We start from the raw sequence: 22,677 nt of genomic DNA on the forward strand, positions 1-22,677 counted from the left end.
TAATTGCCTCTGCTAAGGATAAAACCCGAAAATAAATCCCTATTTGGCTCTCTAGGAATGAAAGGAAACAAAGAAATCCACTTACCTTTTTTCTTCTCACTCTTCAACAAAGGAAATAAAAGAAACGCACTTACCTCTCCCCACAACATCCACATCACTCCTCTTCCTCCTCCTCAGCGCCCCACAAACCTCACCACCATAATCACCTCCTCATCGTCCCAAGACCCCTCAACCCAGTCCCCAAATTCGCTCTCCTTCTCTGCCAAGCTTCCAACTCTGCTTCTCCCTCCACCAAAGCCGAGAAAATCAGCATCTTCATCACTTCCATCCCAAGAATCCGAATCCTCTTCCTCCTCCTCGTCATCCTCGTTCCCAGTGCCAACAAACGGATCCCCAGGCTCCTCTCTCCATGGACTCCTAGGCGCCTCATTCACAGGTGTGGGGGCTGCTGGCTCTTGGGCAGGAATGGACCTGCTAAACTCAATCCCCTCCATCTCATCCTACGGCCCTAGGGGCGGCGGCGACAGCAGTGGTGGTGTCATCTCTCTCGCTCCATTGAGCGAAGCTGGGGTGGGCCGAGTGAGGGCCGTAATATCCCAATCCGAGTTCTCGAAGGAGAAATGGAGACTGCCGTAATCGGCTGTGCTGGGGAGAGAGTCAGTTGAGGGGGAACTGAAGGTGAGGGACGGGATGCTGGGAGCGTCGAGCATTGAGGTGTCTGATGGGACCTCTGAATTCATCGTCGGGTTCTCTAGGGGGGGCTCTAATGCTCCGCCTGAATATGTTTCTGATTGGCCCTCTGATAGGCTCTCTGAGAGGCTCTCTAAGGGATACACTGACTCGCCCCCAGATCCATACTCAGGCTCGCTTCCCGACGGGACTCCAGACATATCATCCGACCACTCCAACTGGTCCCCCAACCCCCAAATTTGAATCAACTGACTCTCACTCAAATCCTCTTCCTCCCCACTGCCTGTCTCAGAGATATCAATACCCCCAAGCCACTCACTCATATCATCCGTGAGCTTCGTAGTCGACGCCGCAAACCACTCAGGCGTGTTATACGTGTCATCCGTAAGCTCCGTAATCTGCGAATTCGAAAACTGAGGAAGCGATGGGGGATAGTTGTACCTACATGCTTGGCATGTTCGTGGGCGTGGATGGGCGGAGGAATGGATTTCGCACCGCGGGATAGGCTCGAGGTTGAGGGGCTCGAGGGGGGTGAAGGGGAATTGGTTGGGTTTGGGAGGCATTTTGAATGTGTTGGTTGATGATGGTGTTTGTGATGTTGTTTTTGCTGTTGTTAGTGTCCTGCTGTTAGTATTCTGGTGTTCGTGTCTGAGGGTGTAAACTGTATGATGTAGGCGAATGTGTTTGTAGATCTGGTTTATGAAGAGGGTAGATGGGAGTGTTTATATAGCAGGGAACAGGAGAGGAATTAAGAAGGGGGGGGAGAAGATCGTTGGAGATGTGACCTGGCGGGACGGGCCTTGGAGGCTTTGGTGGCTTTGAGGGTAGCTGGCTTTCTTTAATCGAACACGGTCGTGGATGAACAGTAATAAGTATTGCCTATTTCGGCAGCTGAGCAGCATTGTTAGGCCCACTATTTCTCTTTATGGCCCGCGAAACATAATAGCATTGTCCGTCTGGCAAATGTAGCAATTGAAACGCCGTTAGAGAATTCATCCTTCCTCTTTGTTGCGCCTGAGACAGAATAGTATTATTTGGTTCGAAGTCGAACTTGTGCTCCGATAGTCATAGTGGGACGAAACAAGTATCATTGTATGTTGTAGAATAAGAAATAAATATAAAGAAACGGACAAAGCATCAGTTCAAAAAATAGCAAGTCCATACGCACTGAGACGAGACTCGAAGCTCGATACTCAAAGCTCAAAACTCAAAGGCCAATCCCCCTAAGCTGCTCATCAAGCCACTCGCCATCCTCCTTCGACTCCCCCGGACCACCCGCCCAGTGTCCCCAGATAGACGGAAAAACCGCCAGTGTCGCGACGCCGTCGCGCATAAGCGAGACTTCGATTTCCGAGTCCTCAGGCCTATCATTGTGTCAGTCTATCTTCTCATTCAGGAGGAGGAGGGTCCGACGACGCACGGGAAGTACAAGTCCGTCTTGGATGGCAGGACAAGAGCTTTGGCCTTTATAGCCTGCATAGCAGCCTTGAGGTCGCCATTATACGGCTCTTGCTTCGATACGTCGGCTGTTTGCCAGGTACGCAACATCGTGAGCATATTCTCCGGGTCTGTCATCTATTAGCCACCCATCACCGTCCACTTTCGCCGCAAAAAGATCACATACCTTTCGAAACCGCCCACTTCTCCCAGAACCCAACCAAAAAGTCCTCGAGATCCTTATACCCCAAATAAGTCTCATACACCTTCTCGCGATAAAACTCCTGAGAGAAACCCCACCCGGCATAACCCCTCGCAAACGCCCTCATCCCCACTTCCCACTCATCCTTACTCCATTCTCCCCTCTCCCCGCCGTCTCTACCGGCACCGGCGGAGCGAACCCCCTTGATCGCAAGTAACGCGCTCTTCTGCCCTTCCAAAAACACCTGATTATGCGTCGCGCACCTTGCCGCGCCACAGAAAGGGACGATTATATCCATAAACTCCGGGTACTGCGTAGCCCACTGAAACGTCTGCGCCCCGCCCATACTCCACCCCAACACCGCTCTCAGATGCGTAATCCCCAACCCCTTCGTGAGAAGTTCATGTTGCGCGCGCACATTATCATACAACGTGATCGCGGGAAACGGACGCAGGTCCGAGTTGGAGGGTGAGGTGGACTGGCTGTTCCCGAAGAGGGCGGGGATGATGATGCAGTATTTCTCGGGGGAGAGAGGGCGCGTGGGGCCGAGAAGCCAGGTGTTGGAGCCAGTGAGACCAGAGAACCAGGTTGGGTAGAGGATTGGGGGCAGGGAGAGGGAGCCATGGATGGTGTAGGAGATTTGGGCAGAGGGGAGAACGGCGCCGGATTGGAGGGTGAAGTCGCCGAGGGGGAAGGTTTGGAGGGGGGGTTCGGGGGAGAGGGTGAGGGCGGATAGGTCGAGGTCGGGGGTGGTGGAGTTGGGTTTGGTCATGTTGGTGATGGTGATACTGATGGTTGCTGGAGAATCAGATGTGATATGTGATAGACAAGACAATGAGGAAGATGAGGAAGGTGCTTGTGTGACTTGACCACAGCTACAGGAACGGGAGGGAAGCCCTCTTTATATATAAAATCCCAAGAGAACCACCTACCTCATATTCTCACACCTGACGAGCCGCCTTCCCATTAAGGAAGCCCAGGCCCGTCCTCAGCAAATCCCAGGACGCGCATCGCAGCCATCATGAATAATGTCTCTCCTCTACCCCTCACCCCCTCCAACCAGTCACCATCCAGCACGACGCCATAAACGCCTCCAATCTTGCCATTTCTCCAAAATCACCACATATTTTCGGCCTTACGCCGCCGATGCGCCTATCATTCCGTGCAATTCCCAAACCCCTCAAGGTAAAAGGTGGAGATTGTCGAATTCCCATGTCGCATTAAGGTTGGCTGACATGAGCAGAACGGGCACCTTAGACACCTTTCCCGCTGTCTAGCAGGTGCTTATACCATCACCTGGCTTTAGCGAACGGACACCTTAGGGACCGCCTGCGCAGCTTTATAAGGTATCGCCCTCCATGTGGGTTTTAGCTGTGCTCTCCTTACCATATTAGAACTTCTCATTTTGAACTTAAGGGGAGTGTGAGGGAATTAACTGCTCAGGGCCCGCTGAGTCGTTAATCCGCAGTTTTCCCTTCCGTCTAGAGGCATAAGAATATCCACAGTTCCTAAATGCGTAGTATATCTCACAATATCGACGAAAAATAATTAAAATAGGTGGAAAATTGTATATATATTTCCTCTAATTAAACAATATGATAATATGGCACGCTCGAAAACAAAACTCCCCTCTCACTCCTCCCTTCCCCCCTCAATTTTCACCCCCCTAATCAATGTACAAGCTCCAGTCAATGCCCGCAACATCCACGTAGCACTGCACAGTGTTCTCAGTCTCATGCACCGATCCATCACCCTCCGAGCACTGCGGCAGCAGCCTCACCTGCGCACACCCACCCGGGACTGCCTCGCCAGTGCGCAGCACATTCAGGGCAATTGCCTCGCTGAACGGAAGCTGCTGGTTGCAAGCGACGTAGGTGGCCGCCTCAGGGGCAGTGAGGTAAGTCACTGGGGAAGGGAAGCGCTCGAGTCCCACGCTGGTCGTGCCGAGGCCGGCGTTGATGGTGACGGCAGTAGCGGGGGCGGGGGAGACTTGGATGCCGAAGGGGAAGGGCTGGGAAGGGGTGTTAGTAATAGTTCTTGAATTTTTTGGCCCCATTGGATCTTGGGGGGTGGGGAGGAGGGGAACATACAGGAGTTCCGCCACTGGTGAGGATGTTGCCGCGGTTGTAGCGGATGTCCTCAGCCGTGCCGTTGACGTAGAACTGGCGGCCGGGGTTGGTGGCGTCGTTGGGGACGAGGACGGCGGCGGCCTGGCCGGCGCCGACGTGGTAGGAGGTTAGGACGTAGTCCTGGATGGAGGGGGTGAGGTCAGCGCCGGTGACGTTGGCGACGAGGCGGAAGTTGGTGCTCTGCGTCCACGGGGGGGAGATGGGCTTGTCGAGCTGGGGAGCGGCGACGGCGGCGGAGGCGAAGGCCAGGATGGCGGTTGCGGCGGTGTAGTGCATGATTGGGGTTGTGGTTGTGGTGGTGGAGGTGGGGTGAGTTTAGGTGTGAGTTAGGTAGTGATGGTTATGGTGATGATGATGGTAGTGATGATGATGGTAGTGATGATGAGAGAGTGGAATTCAAAACAGAAGGAAAGGAACGACTGTACTTATACACTTTCCTACTATATTCGCCGAGAGGCTTCTCTCACGATATGACACCACCTACCTGCTCTACCTTCGGACGTACCTTGACACCATCTCGTGTATGTCCGGTTTGCTTCGCAGCTTAAATGGATACGAGGTCCCTGGCGGCAACTAGCCTCGTGATGGTTTGTCGATCCTCAAGCGGCCGCCGGGATTTCGGCTAGTACTGTAGAAAACTGAGAGTACTGTTCATGCTACTCGAGAAGAGCACTCTATACCGGTTACATTGATGGCGTTACAGCGCAGCGTGTGTCTCTCAGTACGAGCATTTCTTACTGTACTCCCCCATCAAAGCCATCAGCCACAATATGTCTATACCTGTCAACGCACAGTGAATAGCCGGAGCTGGCGTCTGTCTATACGAGACTCCTTGTCCATATCCAGGTTTCTGCGCCGAGCATTTTGTGGGGAAATAGCGGCGACAGACAGCGGGTCCTAGATGTGGCTGGACAAGAGCGAGGGAGGGGCGTTTTGTGTCGTCATGTTTTCTTGTTTACTTGCCTTTTTCTTCCTGGTCGGCATTTCGGAGTTCATGTTTTGTTTATTTTTAGATGTTTTTAGGGTACGGGCGGCGCCAGGTTAGGGGCGGATAAAGCTTTGCCTCAGCCGAGAGATGGGGATGAAGGATTGCCACCGCCACGGCAGTTATGGTGTGTGGTATTGTAAGTTATTGTAAGCTTTTGCTACGTCTTGCCTTACATCTGTGAAAGCATTACTACGATGACGCCTCCCAATATACTGCGCGACGACTAATCAACATACATGAGCTCCCCTAGTTATTGAGTATCGCCTTTCCCGAAGCTATCATCGTATCCCCTATCCCCGGCTGTCAGCATGCAGTACTTGCAAATTACAGAACCTCGTATCATATGTTGATCGTCTCTGTTCTATGCTGACACCGACACTTCGACGGCTTAGGAGCTACAGTTCCGCCGCGGTGCCTGGGGACGATGTGTAATTCTATTTTAAAAAGCGAAAGAAAAGTCAAACCGTTCCAGGCGGTGGAATCAGGGGAACCTGGTCCCGTATCCCGCAACAAACCCTGTATCCCCGTAGAACCTACCCCGTACTTTCTCGTTCCTTACAGCGGCACGGATTAGGACCCAATCAAGGCGCAAAAGCTTCTATTCTAATCTCCATTCGTTCTCACTTCATCCCTTCTAGCTTCTCAGCCGCAAACTAGACACTACGAACGATTACATTCACAGTCACACAAACGAAACCACAGCACCAGCAACAAGAGATAGACATCATGTTCCGCCATGAGCAGAGATTCTACAGCAACGTCTTCTATGCTATGTCCCCGAAAAAAACCAGGGCAAAGATACAGAGAGACAGAACCCAAGCAGACCCCAAACCCACGTTCCGTAACTCTACCGTTACTATGTTTCCATTAATAAAAAAATACCACAAGACATAATTTGCGCCAGTTTTCGCGTTTATACAAACACGCGTGTCTCCCCCAAACCCCCACCCCTCCCGGTCCCCCCTAGTTGTACACCACCGCCCCACTACTCGTCGTCGGTATCGGTGTCAGTGTCGGTGTCGCTCGGGATATCACCTTCCTCCTCTTCGCTGTCGCTCTCTTCGTCCGAGGACTCCTCGGCCTTCTTCTTGGACTTCTTCTTTGGGGGGGCGCCGGTGATGCCGCCGGTCTTCATGGCTTGCATTTGGCCCGCGAGGGAATCTGGTTGTAGTTAGTTATCTGATCTAGCTATGGTGGTTGTGGGGAGAAGGGGGAAAACATACCCTCATCCGGCTCGCTAATGTCATCATCGTCATCGAGTGCCATCGCCTTGCTCGCATCCTCCACCACGAGCGTAACCTCCATCTTCGTATCAAAGCCAACGTAGCTATCACACACCAAGTGCATGACGAACGTATACTGACCCGCCTGCGGCGGCGCCTGGAATTGCGCCTTGAGGGTCTGCATGTTGAACGTCGGCTTTGCGGCGTCGGTGAAAATAGGCTTGTCAAAGGTAGTGAAGGTGAATGGTGGAACGGCCATCTTGCCCTGTTTGCTATCGGTCAGGAACACGTGCCAGCGCGGCGAGTAGTCGCGGGCGTAGTAAGGTGCGTAGGCGAGAGGTGGCTGGACGGGCTTGCTGGCCTCGGCGCCGGACTTGGAGTCCTTCTTGTCGCGACCGAGAATGGCCTCGAGGTCGCCCTCATCGGGGTCGATGTCCTCGAGGTCGAGCTCGTTGACGGCGGGAACGCCGGCGCTGCCGGGGGGTACGAAGCGGCCCTTAACGACGAGAGAGACGAGGGAGCCGGGTGTGATGTGCTTCTCGCCGACGACCTTGAAGAAGGCCTTGGAGACTTGGAGATGCGGGAGTTGCAGGGCGACGTCCATGGCGGTCTTGAACTGGGCGTCTGAGAGGAGGCCGGCGCCGACGGTGAGTTTCGAGCGCTTGTTTTCGGGCATGGCCATGAATTGCTGGAGCGAGGTGTGGACTTTGGAGTCGCCGTCGATGGCCTTGACGACCTCGGGGGTGAAGTGTGGGAGTTGCAGAAGAGGCGATGCCTTTGGTGGCAGAGCCTGGATAAGGCTTTGTGTAACGGCGTATGATTGGAGGATGGGGAGCGTTGCGCCAAATGCGAGAGAAATTGCTGTGAAGCTCTGGTTAAGGGCGTGTGCGATTGGTGCAACCTCGAATTTCAGTTCGTCCAGGGCGTTATCATCCAGTTCGATGCGGCCAAGGTATGCCCAGATGAGAGCGAGTGTCTTTCTCCTAACTCCACCCTCGAGATCTTCCAACTTCGTGCGGTCTTTAACAGTCAATCCAGCAGCAAAAGGTCCAAATTCTCCGTCGGCCAGGATTCTCGACTCGAGTCTGCCGAGGCTGACTTCTGCCTTGTTACCCTTCAGTACTTTATTGAACTCGACTCCAGAGCTAAGAGCGTAGACGACGTCGCCCTCGGCCATATCCTCCTCGTATTCCTTGAAAAGATTGTTTGCGCTCTCGATTAAAACCTTCTCTTTCGACAGAGCTTGGGTTCCGTACCACCACTTTCCAACGAGATATGGTAATAAGACGCCCAAGAGGCCAGCGTAGATTATCAGGACGTATTTTCCATTGCCATCAGTAATAATAAATTGGGGTAGCGCAATGCCGATGCTAAAGCTTTGCTTTCCATCGGGATGGCCGAATTGTTGGTAGTTGTTGCGGATATCCTCGTCAGTGAGTGCCTTGTAAGCCTTTGTGAGGTCTACGAAGAAGTCATTGAGCATCTCAATAGTCTCGTTCTTTGCTGGGTCTGGCTTGACCTTGTCGGGATGGTATTTAAGAGACATGCGCTTGTAATGTGACCTGATCTCCTTCTCGGTGGCGGATTCCGAGACGCCTAAAATATCATATGGATTCCAGATCTTTGTAATCGTCCTGGCGGTGACATGGATAAGGTATGCCATAAACCCAATCATTGCCCATCCCAGAATAACGGTAACAATACGCTTCAGCTTCCTCTCTCGCCGTCTCTGCTTCTTGCGCTGTGCTTGTATGAGGTCGGCATGTTCGGGCTTGAAGTCGGACAGGATTCGAGGGGCAGTGGCGCCAGGGTCAGAGCTGGGCTTAAGAACTGAATAAGTCAAGGGGATAGTGACTATTGCCGTGACGGTGAGGACAAAGAAGGGGAAGAATTGCCCCTACAAAATGTTAGCATAATTCAGGCGACGTCGCGCGAGAAGTGGCATACCTGTTCATCGTAACTATAATCTGTCCCCGACATTTTGTCTGGGCGTCTGGCAGAGCGCCGTCAATGTGTTGGTCTTGCGCGCAACCGTATACAGCTTATAGAAAGACAAATCAAACTCTTATAAGCTATTCTGAGAGCTTGGTGTCTAAGAGTTATTCGTTCTTTGCAAAAGGAGTGTTGGGGAATATGGAAGGCGAAAGTAGAAAGATCCCCCCCAGTTAACTGTTTTCTACCTTAATCGTCACACTTCAACCGTGTTCTGATCGATTTGACAAGGGGCTAAACATAACGCCACTAGTACATATATGGACTAGTGGCATGGCTTGTGGCCAACCGACCCGAAGTTTAAAAGTCTCAGCCTCGTCCGCAAGGTTGTATCGAGTCAGACAGGCACGATCAGGTCTTCAATTTCACCCGAACCGCGATAAAGTGAGATATACGCGTTTTAAACCACCATTGCTTCATTTAAATAGCAAGCATAATTCAAATATGAAGTTCATCTGAAGTTCATATGAAGTTTCACGCGTTGTACTTGAGAACTGGGCGAAACAAGACAAGGCTGAAGAGTCCAACCAAACGCGGGCTGTCTATGCATGACTAATCAAGATCTCCTCCCCCAAACTTACTCGTACCTTGCCATCCAACAAGCGCTTAACAAACAGAGGTAAAGTCCGTAGTAAGGACGACAACACCACAACAGCACTCACGGAACACTTGATCGACGTGTTCACAACATGGCAAGTACCGGAGAGAAGCCCTTGGGCATCACAGCCCCTCTGTCGACCGCACTTCCCACCGATTCCGAGAACCAAGCCAGCAGCGCTCTCATTGAAGAGTTGAAGAGGCAGAACAACTATGAGAGCGTCGTCGACACCCAGAAAAGGTATGCAGACATCACCGACCTCTATGTCAGGTTTAGAGCCATTCTGTCGCTACAGGCAGGCTAATGGGGTTGATGTAGGACCGAGGCCCTCAAGGCGTTACAGGCCATCACCGAAGAGTTCATCAAACAAGTCAGCAAGGCACAAGGTCTGCCAGACAGTGTTGCGAATTCTGCCGGCGGTAAGATCTTTACATATGGTAGTTTCCGATTAGGTGTGTTTGGACCTGGCTCCGATATTGATACCCTGGTTGTTGGCCCCAAGCATGTCACTCGAGACGATTTCTTCAAGTACTTCCCCGACCTCCTGGTGAAGATGTCACCTCCAGGAGCAATCACAGATCTCACACCCGTCGTCGACTCTTTCGTCCCTATCATCAAGTTTGAATACGCTGGCATCAGCATCGATTTGATTTTCTCCCGCATCGCCGTTCTCAACCAGATACCCCAATCCCTCACCCTCCAAGATTCGAACCTTTTACGAGGACTTGACGAAGCCGATCTACGCTCTCTCAACGGCACGCGCGTGACAGATGCAATTCTCGACCTAGTCCCGCAAAAGACAATCTTCAGGACCGCGTTGCGTGGGATTAAACTATGGGCTCAGAGGCGTGCGATCTATGCAAACATCATCGGATTCCCTGGTGGTGTGGCCTGGGCTATGTTGGTTGCGCGTGTTTGCCAACTCTATCCGAAGGCTACCTCCTCCACGGTGGTATTGAAATTCTTCCGCATTATGGAAAAATGGCAGTGGCCTACACCAGTCCTGCTAACACACATTGCGAGTGGCCCATTGCAGGTCAAAGTGTGGAATCCACGCGTGAGTACTCATGGATTGTCTTGATATGTTGTGTACTAAATACTTCACAGATATACAAGCATGACAGTTTTCATCTGATGCCGATTATCACACCTGCGTACCCTTCCATGTGTGCGACTCATAATATTACGAGATCCACCAAAGAAATCATCCAACGAGAACTCAAACGCGGAGGGAATATTACAGACCAAATCATGTCAGGCAAGTTGCAATGGAAGGACCTGTTTGCGAAGCATACGTTTTTCACTGAAGGCTACAAGTACTACCTTTCCGTCATATCTGCCAGCACAACTAGGGAAGCCCAGAACATCTGGGGAGGATTGGTCGAGTCTAAAATCCGTCTTCTTGTCCTCTCACTAGAGGGTCACGACTCGATCGCTCTCGCCCACCCTTTCAATAAAGGTTCAGAACGTGTTCACGAGTGCCACAGCGAGGAAGAGGTCGAGAAGGCCAAGAGTGGCAGTTTGCTGTTTCTTGTAAAAGGCGAGCCCACTGCTTCTGAGAAGCCTGATGACAAGCCGAAGGAAGAGAATGCCGAGGATGTTAAGAAGGATAACGGCGAAGATGTGAAGAAGGAGAATGGCGAAGACGTCAAGAAGGAGAACGGTGAAGATGTCAAGAAGGAGAACGATGAAGAGGAGAAGAAGGAAGACGAGCCAAAAACAACTATGGTGTACACTACCACGTATTACATCGGCTTGGAGCTCAAGGAAGGTGCTCGATCTCTCGACTTATCATACCAAGTCGACGACTTTAAATATAGGTGCACGAGCTGGGATAAGCATGACGACAGCCTAAACGCCTTGAACATCGTCCACACGCGAAAGTAAGTCCTATCACCACCCCCACACAACCCTTCCATACTAACTTCGTGATCTCAAAGCTGCGATCTACCCGACGACGTCTTCTCACCAGGCGAAGTCAAGCCCACGCGCCCCGTCAAGAGGAAGACGGTCGTCAAGAAGCGCACAGTTGCCGAAGTATGTCCAAACGCACCCTTCGTCCGGACTAACCTGCGGCCAAAAAAAACTTTACTCCCGGAACAAGACCATTCGTCTACCGTCTGGGAATCTGGGTACTGTGCCCCCTATATCCGATGCTGACTTTTTAACTAGGAATCCAATGGCGCAGCTCCACCACCGAAACGCCAGCAGACGTCTGTCGCAGCACAGGGCTGATCGTGAACGCCTCTCTCGATCACACAACCTATACGTTCGGGCGAAACAGCCTACACCAACCAACCCACTACTTTGTACACGGTGAACCGCCGACCTGATAACCCCAATCCCAGCAAGCGCGCCTTCCACAGCCCTAACCACGTCGAGCACCATCCCATCCAAATCCAGCGCAGATTCACATATTCACAAAGGGCCAGATTTATTCGGCCACATCCAAATAATTATACTAACACCAGGAACTGACCTATCCACCCAGCGCTCCGCAAAACCACCCTCCTTGCTCCTCCCCCCGTTCATCTCGTAAGCGAAGTTCTCTTTCTTCGGGCGATGGTTGTTTGTGGGGCGGGCCGTACTGTAATTGCGCAAGTCGCGTGCGGGGATGTACGAGCGGGCGGACACGAATAGATGGAGTAGGATAATGGGCGCAGATATGGGCAATGATGATGCCCTTTGCTGCCTGCGCGGGGGGTATGATGGCGCGGAGCAAGGAGATAGCCTGTATGTAGCTATAATACAATCTAATTTAGGGACCACGGGTCTCGATCCATCCATGTTCGTTCTATATATATGCGTGTCTTCTCACCCCTCTTCTATATACGGCTTGGGAGGGCGTGTAAATCCTCTGGGTACCTTTAGTAATGTTGCAACTCTTGCAAACTCCTGCTGTTCAAAAGCTATGAACTGGCACTGACTAACTAGCAAACACAACAGTAGAGGAAAATTAAAGTAAATATATTTAACGTCCTCCCAAGTGTAGCGAAGAAGAAAGCATGGTAGGGTTCTCGCGACCTAGGATGGACGTATATACAAAGCAGTTGTCGTCCGTTATAAACTTTGGGATGATTGATTGGTGGAAAGTTCCGGATGGTATTGAGAAACGATGTAATCGTTGTTATACCTTGAGCAAAGCGAGAAGATGGATACAACGATTATATTGTTTGTCTATATTGTAGCTCTCTAAAATTATGGTGAAGTTATACCGAGGTCATGTGACCGTGTCTGTAAGCTTTTGCGCCCAAAATGACCAAAATGAAAATCACTTTTCCGGGGGGAACTGTCTGGCTCCCCGGTTGGTCAGAATAGTGGACTAGGTTACAGCCCAACGTCTCACTTTTAGCTAGGGCTGAAGAAGCCCAACTCTTCGGGGTTTTAGGGTTTCCCCTAGGTCTACAAATAGCGTACGTAGATTAGGTAGTAATTCACTTGATTATATTATTCTATTTACTGTATTCTACTGTTGAAGCCTCTGTCTCGCTGTCCATAGGAGCTTATTACGAGAACCGGAGATTATCACACGATTTTGTGTGTGTTTCCCCACATCCCGCAATTACTCTCAACATACAACAGTTGGCTTGTTGGAATTGACTTAACTACCTATTCTACGGTGTAAGAAAGCCCCTATTTGAACTACAATACTCGGGTAATCACTTAGCAATCCCACCATAGGTTTCGGGCTGTGGCGCCGTTCTCATATTTCCCAACATAGCTATACAAACAGATGACTATGCAAACAGATGACTAGCCTTGCACTGTCCCAATATATCTGCCTTGCGTTGTTTATGTTCAGCTACTACTATGGCTAGTTGAAGGCGACTTCCTCATGAGTTTCTCCTTCATCACCCCTCTTACATTATTCTCCGATGGCCGAAGCTCTTGCCATCATTGGCGTTGTCTCCAGCATAGTCCAACTCCTCGACTTTGGTACAACAGTCTTGCATCGTCTCAAAGAGTACCAGGTCAGCCTGGGGGAAGTTCCGAAGTCATTTCGTCAAATTAGCAAGGAGCTACCACTGTTACTCCATACTCTCGAACAGATCCAAAAAGCGATAGATGCTGGTTCTGTTGGGACCGAGACGAAGAAGGCTCTCCTACCCGTTATTAAGGGCTCCCAGGAACAACTTGAACTACTCCAAAGTATCCTTGATAAAACGCTACCAAAAGCGGATGACTCGTCTCTTGAAAAGGGCAAGAAGGCGATATCGAGCTTGAGACAAGACGGAAAAGTCGACCGCATATTGAAGAATCTCCGAGGTTTTATCAGCTCTCTGACGTTTTACTACTCCGCTGCGTCATCGACGTTGCAGCCGCTAAATGGTATCATTGTTTTAAAATTATGTGTAAATACTTTCATATTACTAACTTTTGAATTCAGAGGCGAAGCTCATAAAAATTCGTCAATGGCTATCTCCACCAGATCCATCCGTGATCTATCATAAATCGTGTAAACAACGAGAAGAGGACACCGGACTATGGTTTCTTAATGGCGAAGAATATACCAAATGGAAAACGGATGCCGCATCTATCATTTGGCTATATGGTATTGCTGGCTGCGGTAAAACCATTCTGAGCTCTACTATCATCCAGGATGTGCTCCAGCACTGTGTCGGTGACCCTGGTAAGGTGGTTGCGTACTTCTACTTCGACTTTAACGACCCAAAAAAGCAATCCCCGGGGCTAATGGTCCGATCACTCATTTGCCAACTTTCACAGAATTGTGCGAGGATACCTGCATGCCTCGACCTACTATTCTCCTCGTGCGACAATGGAAACCAAAACCCGTCATTAGATTCTCAATTAGATGCGCTACAGCAAATGATCCAGGAGTACCCACAATGCTACATTATCCTCGATGCCCTTGACGAGTGTGAAGATCGAGCTGAGTTGATGGATATCATCAATCAAATAACTGGTTGGCAGCTCGACAACCTCCACGTCTTGGTTACGAGTCGAGAGGAACGAGAAATTCAGAGCTCGCTAGAGAGTCTTGCACAGGAGCAAAACATCATTTGTCTTGAAAGCAGGCTAGTTGACGGTGATATACAGAAATACGTTCGTACGAGGCTACTGAATGATGCGGATCTGAGAAAATGGCAAAAATCTTCAGATGTTCAGCATGAGATTAAGACAGCATTGATGAATGGGCCCCGTGGGATGTAAGCTTAATACCACCGCATCCCTACTGTCTGATATTGATTATTGCAACAGGTTTCGATGGGCTGCTTGTCAGTTAGATGCACTGGGAAAGTGTCGCAACCGCTTAGCGTTACGGAACTCTCTCAAGACCCTTCCACCAACGCTTGATGCGACATACGATCGGATCCTCTGCGCTATTAACGAGGAGGACTCTGAATACGCTGTTCGTATCTTGCGCTGGTTGGCATTCTCTTCAAGGCCACTTTTGCTAGAAGAGGTGTCTGAAGTCGTCGCTATTGATACTAACCGCGATCCAATGTTCAACCAGGATGAGGTGCTTGAGGATCCATCAGATGTGTTGGATATATGTTCCAGCCTCATTACTATAACCACAACCACAACTGACAACATCAACCAAGATTTTCCCCGAGCTTCGAACTTCGGTTATGTGCCAAGTGGGAAGGTGGTTGGATTGGCCCATTATTCAGTAAAGGAATATCTGGTCTCTGATCGTAGCCGTCCACACCGAGCAGAAAAGTATCGCATACAAGATGTTAGTTGCAACGCAATTCTTGCAATAAGCTGCCTTGGGTATCTTTTCCAATTTGATGAGTGTAATTTGTTCTCTTGTAAGGACGTCGAAGGCTCGAAGTTGGCTCAGTACGCTGCGGAGTTCTGGGTCACACATGTGCAAGCAGCAGGAGAAAGAGGGGTGGATTTAAACAGTAAGATTATGAGCTTATTTTCAAGGAAAAACGTTGCCTATCTCAATTCGGTTAAAATGTTCGATATAGAGTGCCCTCGCGCCGGGTCAGACTTTACAAGGGTGATAGAGGATGTTCAAACTCCGCTATACATAGCATCATTATTTGGCTGGGTCGATATTGTCGAGCAGCTGCTTGGTGAAGGCGCCAACATTCACGCGCGGGGCGGATCCTACGGCAACGCGCTCCAGGCGGCATCGTACAATGGCCATGAGAAGACTGTAAGGCTGTTACTCACTGCTGGTGCTGACGTTAACGAGCAAGGCGGATTATACGGCAATGCGCTCGAGGCAGCATCATGTAGTGGCCATGAGGAGATCGTGTGCTTATTACTCACTGCAGGCGCTGACGTCAATGCACAAAGTGGACGCGATGACTATGGCAACGCACTCCAGGCAGCATCATGTGGCGGCCATGAGAAGATTGTAGGGCTGCTACTCACTGCTGGTGCTGACGTTAACAAGCAAGCCGGATCCTACGGCAACGCACTCCAGGCAGCATCACATAACGGCCATGAAAAGACTGTACGGCTGCTACTCACTGCTGGTGCTAACGTTAACGAGCAAGGCGGATTCTGCGGTAACGCGCTCGAGGCAGCATCAGATAGAGGCCACGAGGAGATCGTACGCTTGCTACTCACTGCAGGCGCTGAGATCAATGCACAAAGTGGAGAATGCGATAACTGTGGTAGCGCACTCCAGGCAGCATCATTTAATGGCCACAACGATGTTGTTAAGGTACTTCTAAGCAAGGGTGCTGATGTTAACGCTCAATGCGGAGACTATAGCAGCGCACGCTATAGTACTGCACTCCAGGCAGCAACAAGTGAAGGCCATGATAATACTGTTAGACTGCTACTCACTGGAGGTGCTGATGTTAACGCTGAAGGTAGATACTATAGTAATGCGCTCCAGCTAGCATCAGTTAGAGGCTATAGCAAGATCGCTGAGATGCTGCTAAGTAAGGATGCTAATGTTAACGCACAAGGTGGATACCATGGCAACGCACTTCAGGCGGCATCATCTCATGGCCATTTGGAAATCGTCAAGATGCTGCTAAGCAATGGCGCTGACGTCAATGCGCAAGGCGCTCGAGACGGATACTTCAAGGCTGACGGTGCTCAAGGCGGACGCTACAAGAACGCACTCCAGGCCGCGTTGGATATAGGCCACCACGAGATTGCTGAGCTTCTGCTATGCAACGGTGCTAGACAAGATATATAATGTCAATTATACCATAAACCCGACCGGCCGCCTTCCTTCAAGTATTGCTCCATCGTGGGCATCACTGGGTATGGTAGTTTCCATCAAACTTGTCAAGTGCGGTAATCGGTGGAACCAGCATCGCGGATTCCGAAAGTTAAGAAATGGTCAGAAAATGGGTATCAGCAAGAGCCAGCATCAATGAATTGGATATTGACGCTCAGTTCAGGGGCTACTTACTACGATGGGGTGGATGTTATAGTCTCGCTATTCTTTTGGAATATTTCAAATATATTTCAAATCCTTCAAAAATAGGGGTAATTTCTTACTAAAAATATTAAAACAATATCTTCATAATGCGTATATATTTGACACCACATGATCATATTCCATATGAACATCTTATACATACATACATACATACAAAATCCCCCCCCCCTCTCATCATGTCAAATACAATAATCCGTCCCTCCCAAACCCCAAAAATTGTTACAAATTCCCCCCTGCCTTCCCAAACACCCCCACCCCATCATCATCCATGCCATCGCCCCCAAAAAATGCTACCATCCAAAAATTGCATCTCTCCACTCCCACCCTCAACCCCATTACACCCCCCCATTATCAAACCCACCCATCCCCATCTCCCCCATCATCCCCCCCTCAAACCCTGTCCCACTTCCCCCCTCCAACCCCGTCCCTCCTCCATTCCCATTCCCATTTCCCCCTAGCCCCAATCCCAGTCCCAGAAACGCCTCCTCCCCTCCCCCCCCAACATCCGGGGGCGCCATGTTAAAAGGCATAAACCACGCGCTGGTCTGCTGATGCGCCATCCAGCCCTGCTGTCCTCCCATCCCCCCTCCCATTCCCTGACCACCACCACCGCCGCCACCGACTTGACCGCCCTGACTCTGTTGGCCAGGAGTGGTCATCCCAGGATCCAACCCCTCCATCCCGACGGGCGACCACATCCCGGCGCCGGGGGAGGGCGATGGACCGCCTCGTTGTGCGGGGGCGTTGTAGGCGCTGAAGACGAGGTGGGCGTCGAGGTTGGGCATTATGTCGGGGGGGAACGGGGAGGGGTAGAAGGGGGTTGGGTTGTGGTTGAAGGCGGGGGAGGGGGTGTGTGGGTAGTTTTGCTGTTGTTGGGGGTGCGGTTGTGGTTGTTGGGGGTGGTGTTGTTGTTGCTGTTGCTGGGGATGTTGGGGTTGGTGATGTTGAGAGTGTGGAAGGAGGTGGGGGGAGTGGGAGAGGGCGTGGGGGGACATCGTTTGTTGTTGTTGTTGCTGGGCGAGTGCGGCGTGTTGTTGCGGGATGTGGAGGGGGTGTGGTTGTTGGCGGTGCGTAGGTAGTGGGCCTTGGTGGTGGGGATGTGATGAGATTTGCTGCTGAGGTTGTTGTTGCGGCTGTGACGTCGCGGGTGGAGGTTGTTGTTGCTGCTGTTGCTGCTGCTGCGGCGTAGGCTTCTTCTTCCGTTTACTTTGTTTCGGCCCCTCCTGCACCGGCGTCGCAGCAGTCGGCGGAATACTATGCACGAACTCCTCCACCGTCCTCAACCCACCACCCTTGGGCTCTAACACCGCATCCTCCCCACTCTCCCCACTCGGCCTAGCCGCCTCCTCGAAATCCCCCTGCGACACACCGTGCGGGTACCGATCAAACCAATCGCCATACTGAGTAACGACGTTCGCCTCACCCGCGACCCCCCCGCGCTTAGCCGCAAACGCACACGCCTTGAAGTGCTTCTTAAGCTGTTCCGAAGTCCAGTGAAAGACGCCCCACCCGCGCTTCATCTTAGTGAGATAACGCACATTAGTAGCGAGATTCCGTTTCGCGAGACTGGCAACAGCTTCGTCCTTCGAAAACGCGAGAGGCATCTGCGCGGTACTAGAGAGGAACGCGCAGTACCCCGCGAACGGAGCGGTAAGCGGGTACGCCTCCGCGACGCGTAGGAGGGCGGAGATGCGCTGCGCAGCGCCCGTGGCGGCCGCGGCGGTGGATTCGATGAACTCCGCCGGTGGTGCGGGACGGGGCGGACCGGGGACGGAGCAGTGGACAGCGTTGTGTGCGAGGAGGAGGATGGTTTGTTGGATTGTGATGTGGAGGAAGAGAAATTGATTGCCGAGGCCCTGTGTCTCGTGCGCGCTGAGGTTGGCGGGGGTGTATTGGAGGGGGTCGGGGAGAGAGCGCTCGAAGGCTTCGGATTGGATGCGGAGGTCGGCGAATTCGGAGTCCGAGGCCCAGATAGGGGCGGGGTCGCGGTCGCGGCCGCCTTGGAAGTAGTAGATTATTATGCGGCCCCAGAGCGCGATGGAGCGGATGGTGAAGGCGGCGACGCCCATGTTTTCGCGGGCGTTGGAGAGTTCGCCGTCGCCTCCGGCTGATGGGAAGGGTACATCGCCCTTCATATCCTCGGTCGGTCCTTCGATGTCCAGTTGGAACAAATCCTCCTTGATCGGTAACTGCACCATGATGGTCTCCTCCTTGATAAACATTGGCCTGTCCGTGCCGGACGAGTTAAACCGATCCATCAGGAAGCACGCCCACATCGTGCGGCGCCTGATCTCTCGATCAATGAAGCTCAGTCGCACGCGCGAATGCGGCTTGCACGGGTCATACTCTAGGTCGCGGTGCAGCTGCAGCGCATACGCCATGCGTATCGCCATCCCACCCAGCGCCCAGCTGCGGCCTCCGTAACAAGTCCCGAACTCGTGGAGCCCGAGGAGCAGGAGACACGTCAGGATTGTGATATTAGGCCACTCGTAGCGCTTTAGGACTATGTTGCGCGCTTCAGCCGCCCAGGATTCGCCTCGCAGGAATGCAGGGTGAGAATTGACTTTTGGATGTGTCGAGAATCTGGCCGAGACGGCGCAGACGGCCAGGATTAGGACTGGAGGGAGAGTGTTGGCTCTGTTTTTGTAAGAATCCGACCTGGATATGGGAGTTTGGGTAAAACTTACTTGAGCTTGCGCATATAGCTCGGTTTATGAAGAACATGATACGCCTGTCCATACAGATTATCAAAGAACACCTCCGCCAAATGCTCCTGTACCTCCTTCTCCGGCAGCGCCTCCGCGCCCTCCACCAACAACTTCGTCTCCTCCGCCTCATGCGCCGCCAGCGACGCCGGCAGCACCTCGGTCCCCGTCCCCTTTGCCGACGTAGCCCAAGCCTGCAACTCGGACCCAAACGCCTCCTCCGCGGGCCTCTTCTTCGAACTCGCCGGCTTCGCCTGCGCCGTCCCAGGAATGGCGGGCTTGACCTGTGCCCGCACGACTGACGCGCACTCGTTCTCGTCTTTGGGTATAATCCGGATGATCCGCTCCTCCATGCGCTTCAGCCGCTTGTCCAGCATGGCCATGTAATCTGTGCGCGGCGCCGCCTTGCGCGTTGTGACTTTGTAGACGCAGGGGATGCGGCTGCGGAGACAGTGCTTGCATGCTGGCTTCTCGCCGGAGCACCGGATCTTCTTGCGTCGACAGGCTATACACGCCAGCGGTAGCCGTTTGCGCTCTTTCCCTGCCTTGGTCTTCAGCTCCGTCCACGCGGGCGTCTCGTTCTTATCTTCTTTGGGCTTGCCCAGGTCGGTGCCATCTCCGGCTCCCGTATCGTTGAGCCCGAACTCGTCGTAGGTGTCTGGCGCCGAGGTACCGCGCGCGCGGCTGCCCTCAGGGCTCTCGCCACCTGACATATCTTGACTGCCATTGTGGTCTGCCGATTCCTCCATCTTGGGAGTGGTATCCTCGTTATCGCGTGCCTCTTGTATTATTTCGTCTGTGCCGCTTCGTAGCGACGCTTGCATATCTTCGTCATCTTCCATCTTTGCCCCCACTGGCCCGTTGGTATCGAAGCCCGGTAGGTCGTGAAATGGATATGTCACATCCATAAAGGGCCCGGTCCCCATCCCATTCATCTGTGGCTGCCCGTTCTCCATGGCTGCGGCGCTGCCAGCATTGGGCGTCGGCCGTCGAGAATTCTCGAGTCGAGACGGTGGCCCTGTTGGGGCGCACATAAACCCCGCGGTTATGGCTTTCGAAGTGTAGCTCGTTGTGGTGAGAATGTGTATATTTGTCGGGTGGCCGGCAGGTCGATTCCTGGTGGGGCGGCACTCGGTGCGGAACTATTCCAGCTTGATGACGCTCTGATGCCGTCGCGCTGTGTCTGGATCATGATAAATTTCGAAAAGTCATCGCCCAGGCATTGGCGCAGTCAAGGTCTTCTTGTCGAGGCGTCTGCAGTCGTCGCAATGGCTTGCGTTTGCCACTGGGGAATTGTTGGGATTGGAAGGCGGGTTCGGATCAGAGCAAACGGTAGTGGAGAACAAACGACGTCGTTATGTACAGGGCGGCGCAACGATTGATTTCTCTCGCCCTTTCGCTCTCTGGGTCTCCCTGGGTATCTGGGTCTGTGGCTTTATCTCTTCGTCCCGTCGTCTCTCTTCTCTATCTCCCTATGTGGACACACAAGTCAGTCCTGGGTCAACTTCCTACGCCGAAAAGCGATAGAGATCGGTCATCAATTGTTTAGCTTTGCATGGGCCGAGATCTTATAAATTGGGCAGTGGATAAATCGGGCGGGATGAATGGTTTTGCAAGGATATCCCCTCTCTCTCCTTCTAACCCCCCCGTTCGATAGGTGCGGGTCATACATACCGGCGGTAGCAGCGTAGAATAGGGCCGTAGGGGACAGGCCTGTACGGATCTGGTAACAGACCCGTGGCGGTGCGGTGGTTTTAGTGGTTTTAGTGGGTTGGAGTAAGTACTTTAAATACTGTACCGGGTATAGGGTATATGTATGTATACGTAAGTGTGTACAAGGCCGAATGGGAATGAAGCTGGAGTTGAAATTGGAGATAAAGAAGAAGAAGGAGGAGGTAGATTTGTATAATATATGTTCGGAATATACCGTGTAGTAGTAGTAGTAGTAGTAGTAGTTGGCTACTTACTATAGTAATAGTAGTAATAGTAGTAGTAGAGTAATATAGTAGGAGAGTAGGTGGTAGTAGAGTAATAAAGTGTAATATTAGTAAAACCGTAAATTAAGTAAATTGAGAGATAACGGGCGGGGGTAAATGCTGATGGGGGCTGATGGGGGCGGGACAGAGTGCGTGGTGTAGTACGTGGTAGGGTAGTAGTACGTGCGGTAAGGGCACTTAGTGCAGTTGCAGTTAGTGTAGTCCCAACCCGCCGCTGTGATGGCGGAAGTTGCCGTAACTCTACTAGACCACTACTACCCACTACTAACTCCTACTAGAAGTATGCACCTACACCCTTCTGTGCCGTTACGTACACTAGGGATCTGGTTGGAGCCGTTACAGACCATTCAGACCGTTACCAGCCTACCATTTAATACCATCTAATACCATTTAACAAGTTTTCCCCATGTCCAAGCCCCATGCTAATGTCCATCATCATCCCGTCTTCCCTTACTCTTGAGGTTATTTTGATGGGGATCGTCAACACATGCTGAGGTCTAGAGCAACATTGGCGTCGAGCAGGAGTATACACAAATCACCGCCGGCCTCATTTCATACAATATACCCCCCCGTAAAGTCGTTGAAACAACTGTGCCTCGGTTTCTCTTGCTCCTTCCTCTTTCGCCTTTCTGACATGACTGACACACCGCGTAGACTTACCAACTGACCAGTCCCTGGGACGGCAATATCCATTCGTTCGGTGAATACGATCGTATAGCAACCAGTGCGCAAGGCGCCAGCGTCATCAGAGCACACTCGTCCCCATCCCCATCCCACGTTCTTTTCCACACGTTGACCCCTGCTGGGGCCGGTGGAGGTTAATATACAGCCTGGAAGGGAGAAAAGCTTGGAAGGTGCAGGGGAGGGAGGGCTATTCAGTCCTTACAAATCACTGGGTGTGCTATATCCGTGCAGATGCATATCAGTGTGGAGCTGGGGCGTTTCAATGTTGAGTTCAGCGTTGTTGAATCCAGCGTTCCGCGTTGACCTGATAGGACCCCAGGAGGAGCATATCATATCCTACCATTCCATCCATTATCATCCCACGATGTGTACACCTGTACAGTCAGAGACATCCTCGCCCGTCGTGGCTTCCACGCACATTACATGACTTGATATTCGCTTCATATGCCTTTAGCAGGAGCGATCGTCAAGAGGCTGTCCTAATTCGCGCCTTCCTGTTCTCCACACCGGAGGAGGCTGCTCCAGCGTGCATCCACATGGGTGGATTCCACTGTTAGGGAATCCACTAGATGACAATTTCCAGAACTCTTTAAGCACAGACAATGCTACTAAAAGTTACGCTCCAGGGCATGCAGAACAGCATTGTAC

At 51.9% G+C, this 22,677-nt stretch overlaps 7 protein-coding genes across 7 annotated transcripts; 2 read left to right on the plus strand and 5 right to left on the minus strand.

The window, feature by feature from the left end:
- Window positions 1-173: 173 nt before the first annotated feature.
- On the minus strand, window positions 174-1,253 carry VE01_02131 (uncharacterized protein; the record flags this gene model as incomplete). The annotated part of the gene is made up of 2 exons (XM_018271642.1): window positions 174-471; window positions 505-1,253. The coding sequence occupies 2 exons, from the start codon at window positions 1,251-1,253 to the stop codon at window positions 174-176; spliced, it is 1,047 nt and encodes a 348-aa protein (XP_018133575.1).
- A 434-nt stretch (window positions 1,254-1,687) lies between these two features.
- VE01_02132 (uncharacterized protein) lies at window positions 1,688-3,703 on the minus strand. The gene is made up of 3 exons (XM_018271643.2): window positions 2,315-3,703; window positions 2,111-2,258; window positions 1,688-2,054 (listed from the first exon to the last, which is right to left on the minus strand). Exons 1-3 carry the CDS (start codon window positions 3,099-3,101, stop codon window positions 1,898-1,900), a joined length of 1,092 nt encoding a protein of 363 aa, XP_018133574.1. The 5' UTR covers window positions 3,102-3,703; the 3' UTR covers window positions 1,688-1,897.
- Window positions 3,704-3,909: 206 nt separating this feature from the next.
- On the minus strand, window positions 3,910-4,843 carry VE01_02133 (uncharacterized protein). The gene is made up of 2 exons (XM_018271644.2): window positions 4,420-4,843; window positions 3,910-4,340 (listed from the first exon to the last, which is right to left on the minus strand). The coding sequence occupies exons 1-2, from the start codon at window positions 4,732-4,734 to the stop codon at window positions 3,996-3,998; spliced, it is 660 nt and encodes a 219-aa protein (XP_018133573.1). The 5' UTR covers window positions 4,735-4,843; the 3' UTR covers window positions 3,910-3,995.
- A 1,588-nt stretch (window positions 4,844-6,431) lies between these two features.
- Window positions 6,432-8,649, minus strand: SEC63 (secretory subunit; the record flags this gene model as incomplete). Its single annotated transcript, XM_018271645.1, has 3 exons — window positions 6,432-6,607; window positions 6,670-8,566; window positions 8,617-8,649. 3 exons carry the CDS (start codon window positions 8,647-8,649, stop codon window positions 6,432-6,434), a joined length of 2,106 nt encoding a protein of 701 aa, XP_018133572.1.
- Window positions 8,650-9,281: 632 nt separating this feature from the next.
- On the plus strand, window positions 9,282-12,023 carry PAP1 (polynucleotide adenylyltransferase). The gene is made up of 5 exons (XM_018271646.2): window positions 9,282-9,499; window positions 9,578-10,316; window positions 10,367-11,142; window positions 11,200-11,296; window positions 11,432-12,023. Exons 1-5 carry the CDS (start codon window positions 9,351-9,353, stop codon window positions 11,492-11,494), a joined length of 1,824 nt encoding a protein of 607 aa, XP_018133571.1. The 5' UTR covers window positions 9,282-9,350; the 3' UTR covers window positions 11,495-12,023.
- A 685-nt stretch (window positions 12,024-12,708) lies between these two features.
- On the plus strand, window positions 12,709-16,394 carry VE01_02136 (uncharacterized protein; the record flags this gene model as incomplete). Its single annotated transcript, XM_018271647.2, has 3 exons — window positions 12,709-13,588; window positions 13,647-14,427; window positions 14,480-16,394. Exons 1-3 carry the CDS (start codon window positions 13,135-13,137, stop codon window positions 16,392-16,394), a joined length of 3,150 nt encoding a protein of 1,049 aa, XP_018133570.1. The 5' UTR covers window positions 12,709-13,134.
- A 584-nt stretch (window positions 16,395-16,978) lies between these two features.
- On the minus strand, window positions 16,979-21,291 carry VE01_02137 (uncharacterized protein; the record flags this gene model as incomplete). Its single annotated transcript, XM_018271648.2, has 2 exons — window positions 19,331-21,291; window positions 16,979-19,280 (listed from the first exon to the last, which is right to left on the minus strand). The coding sequence occupies exons 1-2, from the start codon at window positions 20,380-20,382 to the stop codon at window positions 16,979-16,981; spliced, it is 3,354 nt and encodes a 1,117-aa protein (XP_018133569.2). The 5' UTR covers window positions 20,383-21,291.
- Between the last annotated feature and the right edge of the window lie 1,386 nt (window positions 21,292-22,677).

This window comes from Pseudogymnoascus verrucosus (assembly GCF_001662655.1).
Source record: "Pseudogymnoascus verrucosus strain UAMH 10579 unplaced genomic scaffold scaffold_6, whole genome shotgun sequence".
NCBI lineage: Eukaryota > Fungi > Ascomycota > Leotiomycetes > Thelebolales > Thelebolaceae > Pseudogymnoascus > Pseudogymnoascus verrucosus.